This window comes from Argopecten irradians, chromosome 2 (genome assembly GCF_041381155.1).
Source record: "Argopecten irradians isolate NY chromosome 2, Ai_NY, whole genome shotgun sequence".
Taxonomy (NCBI): domain Eukaryota; kingdom Metazoa; phylum Mollusca; class Bivalvia; order Pectinida; family Pectinidae; genus Argopecten; species Argopecten irradians.
This window is the reverse complement of record NC_091135.1, coordinates 37,293,287-37,304,032: the sequence shown is the minus strand read 5'-3', so window position 1 is coordinate 37,304,032 and position 10,746 is coordinate 37,293,287. Positions and strand designations below refer to the sequence as shown.

Genomic DNA, 10,746 nt, shown 5'->3' with positions numbered 1-10,746 from the left:
TACATTTCATATTATAGCTGGTTTTTTTTTATATCAAACAAAAATAATCTTGAATATAACAATAAGAGAAACATAAAACGCCCAAGTTACGGTCAATCGGAATAACTACATGTACACATAATATTGTAATAGTTTTGTGTTTGGTCTAACACTGTATAATTCATTTTTGCTTGTTACGAGCATTTTCATTGGCTTAAAAATTTACTTTATCAGCCCATAAAGGAAAAAATGGCGTCGCCGTTTGTAACGTTGCTTCTGATTGGCTGAGATGACGGCGCATTAATTTCATAGACAAAAGAGTCCCAAAATGAATTTTAAATGTTGAAGAGATTATCTTTAGTAAATTGAATTATAAGGATTAATTTGAATAGATTTTTTATGTTATGGAGATATAACACAAAAATCTGAGTGTACTCTCATCATAAACCGCTTATTTAGAGTACACTCAGATTTTTGTGTTATATCTCCATAACATAAAAAATCTATTCAAGTTAATCCTTAAATAAAGTGAAAACGCTTGGTCCACGCTTGGTCCATGAACACTCACAAAACCAAGCAAAGAGATTCCTAAATAATTTCAAGATTGTTCAGAACAAACAAAGCATTTCAAAATTTCAAGTTCATTTATTTTGTCCAAACTTCATAGCCGTACATTCCAGCAAACTAGCTACATTTACTGGTCGTCTGGGCATGCTACTGGTAAAACTTTGATGCCATTGACCCAGGACACACAAACTTGGTAGCCCTTCCTTGAGCAGACTGATCAGCAGACACCTGTTATTTCAGTAATCCAGAAGAGGTTGTTTAAAAACAAAACATGCCAGTGAATGAGCAGAAGACAGACAATGGAAACTGCAACCAACTTAGTATATATAATCTTAAAGCATGAAATTTCACTGACAAGAGTTGTATGAAGGTCATAGATAAGAATGAAGGGAAAACATCTTTAAAGATTAATACCAGAAATCAGTGTTGTCTCTTTCACTTAAGAAACTTTACAAGAAGACATATCCCTATACCAAGAAATACAATAAAATAACCTTTTCAATGAAATAATCAGGCCATCATTAAACGTTTACTCCTTTGACCTTGACCTGCTTTGAGATGGATTCACAATAATGACATGAAACTAGTCTAACCACTGTTCTAGCAATATCAATCTTTAACTAACAGTTTTGATACATATTATTTAAAAATGTTCATATATATATATCTCTTAAATTAAATAATGTATAATTCAGTTGGATCCATAAACGTTTATCAAAAGATTTCCCCTGGGATATACACATGTATATGGTTCTTTAAGGGACAAAACCAATTCACATTTAAAAAAAAAAAAATCTAATTTTCTTGCTTAAATAGAAAACACCTACTGTACATCTTTAACAAGCCTTTGAATGTAGAACCATCAGTGATTCAATATTTGATCACTTGATTGAAATCTTACACCCCTTGAAAACATCTACAATATGTATGTATGAGAGGGTTCTCCTTTTAAACATAATAGATCTCTCTGGAAATATTTTAACAAGATAGATTCTGATAGGATGAATGTTTTTTTGTTTAGATAAGGAAAGGTCTTCCTGGCAAATCCAAGCTATTTTATTTTTTTAATGTATTACAGACAATAACGATTATTTCAGAACTTTATTTATCATACTATCAAACACCAATTAAGCTTCATTTTCATTTTGAAGGTGCACATATTTCATGCCTCTATAACTGAGCGTTTGAGATATTAGAAACCTTCTGGGTTTTTAACAAGAAAAGGGCATCCAGGAACCTATTCTTTATGCATCCCCGATACTGTCCTTATATTCACCCCTGGACTATATCATAGTGAAACTAAAGGCTCTGTGTGTGACCACAGATAAGAAATGTAGTTTGGCACATTGTACATCAAATAATTAAATAAAGGTACACTGCCTTTGACTGTGTAGCTCTGAAGTTGGGTGTTGCTGTCTCTGTAATCCTCAAAGGAAATTTCTATTTGCAGGCCTGTGCTTGGTCAGTTTTTTTCTCCTGAACTGTCTTCAGGTTTGCTAAGAAATATTCCAGGGTAGGATATTATGGCAGTAAAGGTAACACCTGGAGTATTGAGGATGGAACTTGGTCAGTCTCTACAGAAATTATTTTAATCAATCCTTGCCCACAGTGGTCAAGTGGTTAGATGTCTTGACCTTTACCTCAGGGTCATGAGTTTAGCTCCCATGTGGGGTAGTTGCCAGGTGCAGACTTACAGGTCATAAGCTTTTCTCCTGTACTTCTCAATTCCACACCTTCTAAACCTGGAGCATGCTTGAATATCCCTGGCTATTAATAGGATGTTTAACAAATACAACCAAACCAGCTCTGCACAGCATTTGACAACCATATTGGTACCTTTTATCTCTTTCTACACATCGTTGGGGTAGCCATCAGCTTCTACAAACATGACAAGCAGTCAAGAATTTAGACATGGTTATAATGGGTTTTTTCCTCCAACACACGTCTGGAAAGAGTTCTGTAACTACTGCATTAGATTAGGTTTTTCACCTCTTTTGGCGGATTATGAAATATACACTCACAGAAGAGCAGTAGGAGTTTAAATATAACATACATTAGTATTCAGATAAATCAAATATATTTATTCTATTCACGGACTCAGCTCATGTCTTTTCTAGTGTAACAGCACCATAAAATATCTTTACCTGTAAAATGTCATAAAACCAGTGAGCATATAATCTGTTACATAGACCTAGCCAACATCAATCATGCATGCTGTATTATCAAGTCAATAAATAAGTAATGCAATAACATCATAGTTTGTGATAACAGACAAAGTAGATTATGTAATACCTGTAATCCAATATTACAGATATCACAGTCTGATGATCACACTCATTAATTCACCCATATATTGTACACAAAACATGAAAGACAGGATCTTCTTTCTTAAAACATAATCCCCTTTGAGCAGTCGAAATCATCATTTCACTAGATAACATTATTTCTGTCATTTATATATGTGTTATGTGGTCATACTACAGCTAGCAACATCCTTCGTAGTGAACCAGGTAAAAATACCAAATATTGGCAAGAACTGGCCCAAGTTCCAGCATTGAATTTTAGATAAGATTTATAAAAACGCAAATTCTTACAATCAGCCAAAATTTGCTCATCCCAAAAAACTAGAATCTAGTGAAATATTATTTCTGTATCTTTGAGCGTGGTGCTTAACATTATATACCAGTAGGCAAATTATGGAGAGGGATATGGTGGCAAAGTAGTTACAGTGTAAGTTGTCTCCACATGTTACCACAAGCCGTCGAACTCTGGGTTGCAAGTTCGAATCCCATGTGGGGCAGTTTTTAGGTACTGTTTGACAGTGTTTTTTCTCCAGGTACTCCGGCAATTTACCGTCGATTTAGTGTCACTTTTTGGTGATTGTGATGTCACAAACTTTAAATTACGATCACAGGTAAATCAGTCAATGGTAAATCATACGTTTTGATATCTCGAATGATGTATTGCAGTCCATAATTACACTCTACAAAAAGAACAGACGCCGAGCTATAGGTATGACATCACAATTTTATTCATGTAAATCTATCAGCTACACAACAAACTTTCTGTTCCAATATAAACCATTCCCTCCAGCAGATGACATTTAATTTCAATCCCACATAAATTTCTTCATGCTTCAGTAGCTCAGTTATACAAATTACATTTATTGAAAATTAAAGAAAAGTTAAAATCTGATCAGTAATATGTAATCAAAAGTTAGCAGATTGATCCATATGCTAGTTGATGTTTAACAGTAATGGAAAACCTAGGCCATGAAATAGTAATAATTGTTCTTAGCTCAGAATTGTTTAGAATATATTTAATATATGTATTTAACCAATAAAGCAGTATATAGAATCATCATACAGTATTATTTTTCAAACAAAATGCATGATACAGGCTGTTCAAAACTCAAAATGAAAATTATACATACCATTTCTCTTATTTCTAAGTATAGAGCCTTGTTAAGTCATTAATAGAATATCTGCTTATAATTATTTCAGATGGTTCTACATCTGTATAACAAACATTCTTTTCCAGTAAAGGTATGAACAGAAACCTTTCTCATTTTAGATGACTAATTTCATTGGATGATAGTAAGGTTTCTCATGAAGATCTTGATTCTTTCCTGAATTTCTGAATCTGACCCAAACTTGGGAATAAAGGTCAAATCTGTACTTTATATCAATATCAGTACTTTACAGACGAAAGACAGATTCTTTTCTGTAAAATTTTAACTCCCTCAATAATATTTTCCCTATTTTTGTCAAAGCACTGCTTTGTTACCTAAATGATAGCCAGTATAAGATTCCCACATACATCAATAAATTATTGATAACTAAATTCACTTACTATGGAGATATTAGCAAAACATGCATGTACCTTTCTATACCATTATTCAATTTAGTGTAATTAAATGACAATGATAACTTTCATTTGAAGTTCATCATCAGTTATTTTATGTGCAAATCTCAATACAATGTACATGATATTCAAATATTGGAAACCTTCAAGTCTTATACATAAATCACTTATACATTAAAAAAACAAATAAAGAAATACAATAAATAGATAAAAAAAAATACAATAAATAAATAAACACTGGATGCTTTTCCTCATGTTTGCATTACAATTAAATTGTGTTTAATACCCTCTCCTGGGTTACTTTAAATTCAAGATAGCGAGGCTAATAAAAATCATGTGGTATTGTAGAAATGATAGGAAATATTTACCAAGTTTCATTTTTTTTTTTCTACACACTCGTCTTTGCTCAAAAAATCACTTTTCATCTTTTCTATGCTGATAATTTATGCTGATAATTTTCAGATTTATAATTTTTGCTGATAATTTTCAGATTTTTCATAAAATCTGAAAATTATCAGAATAAATTATCATAATTTTCTAATGTCTTTTTGAGATAAAATTTTTGCAATATTTAGTGAGGATCACATAAAAATCCTTCAGCTTCTGGCCAATAATCAAGTTATAAAAGTTCAATTTGAAATTTATGAACAGTGACTTTATTAGGATGGCACAACACTAAATGAATCCTGATGGCTTTCTTAGCTATAGCCCACCAAAACTTTAGTGAATCAGATGGTGTTTTTATTACCACTGTAGGTAACTTTAGTGAATGAATCAGATGGTGTTTTTATTACCACTGTAGGTAATTTTTTTCTTTGCCAAATCATTGGTCCAAACTTTACACCACATGCTTCATACATACATCAAATTCACTCACACTAAAACTATTAAACCTCCATCAGGAATCTACGTCTTTATTTTTGGTTTTATCTGCCATGGCTGCTTCTTTAGCTTTAAGAGCTTTCTCCAGAATTTTCCTTTTCCAGTCATTATAATCAACATTTCCTCCACTTTCCTCAGAATTGTCAGTCTTTGCCTTTTTATTCTCTTCTTCTGTAAGAAGAAAAACATCGGTTTTAAGAAAGACTTCTACCACATAATTTGATATTTTTTGTTTTACAAGCCAAACATCACATTAAATATTCAAACTCATAAAACATGCTTATAGTAAACCAATTTTAATTCCCCTGGGAATTGTAACATCAGTTATATAACCCATTTACTTTACTGCTGACTTTATACAATGCCACTGAACAAGGTACACAACAGATCCCCAACTTCTTCACAAACAAATGTTTATGCCTACATTAACTTTACCTTGCATATGCCGCTCAACATTGTCCATCAATGACTTTGGTCGTTTTTTATTCATCGTTTTCATCTTTCCTTGTTCACCTGGTGATAAAAGATCAGGATTATATGACCTTGTACTTTGCTATGCAGAATTGACTGTGAATATGTAAACCATAATTTAACTCACTACCATGTTATTTCAAGAACATGAAATGTTTTAACATCATCAAAAGCTGAGATCAAATGAGGTTTCATAGCTAATTATCTCTAATTATCTTTAATGGTTTAAATGTGATACATTTGACTAGACTTTTAGGCCAGGGCGAAAATGAACCATATTTTATGTCTTTGTTCATTCTAAGGGGAGATAACCATACCTTGTGTCATCCTATATTCTTAAGGGAGAGAAATACACTGTGTCATCCTTCATTCTACGGGGACATGGGGAGACAATGAAGTCTACAGAACCAGAAGAAATAATATCCACAAAATAAGTCACAAAGAATTTGAAGATTTTAAACCAACTGAGTAGTTGAAGGATACTTTGGTCTAACCAGATATATAGATCTTGTTTGTGGTTCACCATAAAGAGAAAACATTTATTTGCAACTTTACCAATAATTGTATCCACTTGTTTTTCCAGGTCTGCCACAAGGCGGTCGAATGTTGTACGTTTAATGCCACACACTTCAACAATTTTTTTCCTGTCAACTTTCGTCTTTAATTTTCTAGAAACAAAAAATACACATAAAGTAGAACATATATTTTTTTTTCTAATGAAAAGAGTGAACTTATTGAAGCTTCATGAACTGACAAAAAAGATCACTGAATGAAAATGTCTCAATAAATACATATATGTGCAATATGTAGTTATTGAAGACATTGCAGCTTCATGGATAATAGTGAGATCCTCAAAAGAGGAGATCTTTTTAAAACTAATTTAAAGACAAGAAGGGCAAGATACTGTTTTCAGCATGAGTGAGGGACAAAATCATAACAACACAGAATGTTAACTTTTCAGCTTCCTGAGAAAAAAACTTTCACAGTTTGTGAATAGTACACATCAAACACTGCATACAAACTCAAAGACTGATGCTCAGATAATATGGTTATCTTAATTAGCTCAAAACTGTTTGGCAAAAGCTACACGATACTATAAATCAGCACATGTATAATCACTTAACAGTTACCTTACCTGCATGCAGCATATAAGGAGGCGGCTTGGAACATGGGGACAGAGAAGTCCATTTCAGTACACGATTTACTGTTATGACTTTCTTCATATCTGTAAAAGAAATAATAGTATATTGTATAACATGAAATATTTGTGCAAATTTTCTTTTGATATCATTTTTGTGGGTGGAAATATTGGTGGTTAGCCGATGAAGTAATTATAGTTAGTGAAACAAAATTTGTGGTTTTTATATCCACTGTCTCATGGCAGCAATGAAAACAACAAAAGTTTCTACAAAACAAATGTTATACAGTATCAAAGTATGTCATAACATAAAACCATCCTTAAGACAATGAAGCAGAGAAATAAAAATTCAAACTAGAAGGTATTATATTTAATAAATTTTAACTTATAAATTTATATAAATTTCAACTTAATGTTCAAAAGTAATCAATATCAGCGTTGGATTTTCACAATGTTCAAAAGTAATCAATATCAGCGTTGGATTTTCACTTGGATTTTGCTGAAAAATTACAGTATTTGTGTACATGTTAGGCCTTCGATTGACTACAGGTGTATAATGCAAATATAAGAGTTAACTCTGATAGTGTCACAAAAATGAATCAACGAAACATTTATGTTGTATTCCGATCAACTCAATTTACCTCTGTAGTGCTTGTTCAGCAAGAGTTATCGCCCCTGAACATCCAAATTGAACAGCCAAATCTTTGATGGTTTGTTTCACCTCTATATCCAGCATGCTTTCCAATGCCCTCAGACCGTTACCGTATACCTTCTTGTTTACACCAGACAGTCGAATGGCTTCCGTCTGTAACGAAAAAGTAAATTTATAATTTCATTATTTTATCAAAATTTAGTGTCGATTAACCTGATGACAATTTAAAGGCAAAGTTATATTAACAAAGGCCACACCAATTTGAAACCTAGTTCTTCGGGATTTCCTGCTCCTAAAATGGAAAAGTCAAAAAAAAAAAAAAAAAATTCCCGCCCCTATTTCAGCCACACGGAAATCTGAAGAACGAAAGTCTAATTTTTCCCTTCCCGTTTCTGGTTTGTGCTTTAGATACGCCAAAATCTTTATCACTTGAGTGCTTGAACCGAGAGGAAAACAACAGTATAAGCGCAAAAGGGAACCAGATTAAGAAAAAACGAATGAAAATATGTTTACGTTGCAACTGTGAGAACTTTTGACAGAGATGTTGTTATTGCCTGTACTGTAACAGAATACCCGAGTGAATGGACATTTAAAGATTTGTTAAATTCTATAAACGTAAATGACGAAAATGTGATCAATGTGGTTGACGTAAAATTACATGCGTCATAGATAATCCAATACTAAAAATCATGAACCTATATTCTTTTCTGATTATTGACATCACATTCAATGTTAATTTTTTTTTTTTTTGACTTCATATCATGCCAACAACATCAATATATATAGAATTTATCTCCTTCCAACTTTAGAATGCTTTTGTATTGAATTTTTTTTTTATTTCAAAGATGAAAGCAAGGTCACAGATACTAAAATAAGAATTAATGTAATTGAATTAATATAATGCATAATAATATGAATCATGCACGGCATATCAAAGATTTGGATTTCTCTGTGTCCATGCAAGGCCTTGAGTGCCGCGTACGCGAATCCTATGATTATGCACCATTTAATGTTCATCTTCGCTCGGTGGATATTTTGACTGCATTCCTTAGCTTTTAATTTTCAAAGTCTTATTATTATTATTTGAAAAATAATTTTTAAAAAAAAACTTTTTTTTTAATTACTCCTGTTATGCATTTGCATTAATTAAATATATATTTGGGGAGAGCAGTACCTGAGCAACGCACAACTGGAACAGGTTAAACCAGTACGAAATTTTTTTAGCCATCCATGCATGCAGGTCATTGATCTCAATATGTAGACTACTTTTGCTTACGTACATGTTACCAGAACAGATCTAGAGCTTCGATCTTATGAACATTTTTGCGTGTGGTAAGTCTGCCAATACTCAAATAACTAGTCAGGATTGTATCTACACTGTCATTTTTAATATTTAATATATTTACATTTGATTTTGTGTGACTCTTAAACATACAATTGCATACTTGAAAATTCACATTTAAAACAAGTATTTTCATGTATGCAAATGCACAGATTTTGTTCTATTTGGTGTGGCAAAGTTGTATAGGTTCCCAATATTGTAGGTCTTTAGATCTTTGAACTTGTACATTCTGTACATTCTTCAGACAACAATTTAGTCTTTCAGACAAGTCAATAGCACCGAGGCCAAAAATGTTATTTATATCATTTCTATTGGCTCTCAAACCTAAAATGCTACAACCTGCATGTACAGCTACAACCTGCATGTACATAAAACAAAAATATAATGGATTTAGTGTTGTGTTTATGTTTGCATCATGTTCTTATTTTTTTGGTTAAATTTTTGCAAAAATGAAAATTTAAAAAAAAAAAAAAAAAAACCCTCTCGCCCCACTTTTTTTCCTCAAAATCCCGAAGAACTATTTTTCAAATTGGTGTGGCCTGACAAGACTTTTTCTAAAGCGCTATAGTGGGACCCCATATTATTTCAAATTTTAACTATTGAATTGTAAGTATTGTTTACTCCTACATGTTCATTTCATAATTAGCTAAATTTCTTATCCAATGAGGTAAAAATACTGCCTTCTCCAAATGCGAGAAAAAGATCTGCATGGATATATGAGGTTGATCATTGTTAATTTATTGGTTACACCACCATGCAATGCTATAATTAGAGATAAAGCATGATGAGACAATTTTGAAAATTTATAGACTAGCTGTCTAACAGCAAAATTACTTCTTATAAGAAATATGTCGATCAGCTGACTCTCATTGTTATGGAAGTATCAGCTGACACTCATTGTTATGGGAGTAATGTTTTAGTTTAACTAAACATTGGATTGGACCTTTGTAAGTGCTTGACCAGTGGTTGAGGCAGCCAGGTCTAGACACATGATCAGTGGACAGGATCCAGTAATACCAAGGGCGTCAAGGGATCCACTTCCAACACGTATATCCATCAGCTGCTGCAACTCTTTTGCCTTTCTGTAAATATATTGCTTAATTAGATATGGTAATTCTTATGTTTTAGAGATGAACAACTGCAAGGTCTGGACAAATCTAGATCCAAAAGTTATATCTCGAATTCACGGATTCAATGGCTAATGATAAATAAAAATATACTAAGAAAATGATCAAACAAATCAACTGAAAATTTTTAGCTTTCATTAGCCTTTTAATGCTACAGCGTGGGGTAAAATAGATTCTGATTTCCAATTCAAAGTTTCTTATCATTGGAAATTTCAAACATACAATGTAGATTTATTTGTATGAACATGTTCAACTCGTTTTGTTACAGATCTGTTTACTTTACTTACTGTATGGTTCTTTGTGATGAAATCCCTAGCTTTGAAGCCATCGTACAAATTGGTTGTTTACTCATGATTATTGTGGATTTTTGGTTTTGTCAATTTCCCGCGATATCGTTTTTATATCAAATCAAGATCGTTGAAACGTTTGTATCGCAGCATCGATTTTTCTTGTTCAAGCGTGTTATAACAACGGGATCTTTTTCTAAGCGAAGAACCGTTTACGGACTAATCGGAACGGCAAACTATTAAATTATATCTGTTTTAACGTTTGAAAAAAAATATATCACTGCTTTATAAACATCGATTATAAAATCTGATATATATGATTTATAAAATAATGTTATTGTGATAAATTATTTCTGTTTATAATAAAAAAAAAGTTGAACTGATCAAAATCTGATCAAGGAAATGTAAATACCAAAATCATTTAAGGAAAGTTCAAA

The 10,746-nt window shown here is 32.2% G+C and overlaps 1 protein-coding gene across 1 annotated transcript; it reads right to left on the bottom strand.

Annotated features, from left to right (window-relative positions):
* Positions 1-3,553: 3,553 nt before the first annotated feature.
* On the bottom strand, positions 3,554-10,436 carry LOC138315368 (origin recognition complex subunit 6-like). The gene is made up of 8 exons (XM_069256338.1): positions 10,310-10,436; positions 9,839-9,977; positions 7,543-7,706; positions 6,899-6,988; positions 6,319-6,431; positions 5,728-5,805; positions 5,213-5,463; positions 3,554-5,166 (listed from the first exon to the last, which is right to left on the bottom strand). The coding sequence occupies exons 1-7, from the start codon at positions 10,372-10,374 to the stop codon at positions 5,309-5,311; spliced, it is 804 nt and encodes a 267-aa protein (XP_069112439.1). The 5' UTR covers positions 10,375-10,436; the 3' UTR covers positions 3,554-5,166; positions 5,213-5,308.
* Between the last annotated feature and the right edge of the window lie 310 nt (positions 10,437-10,746).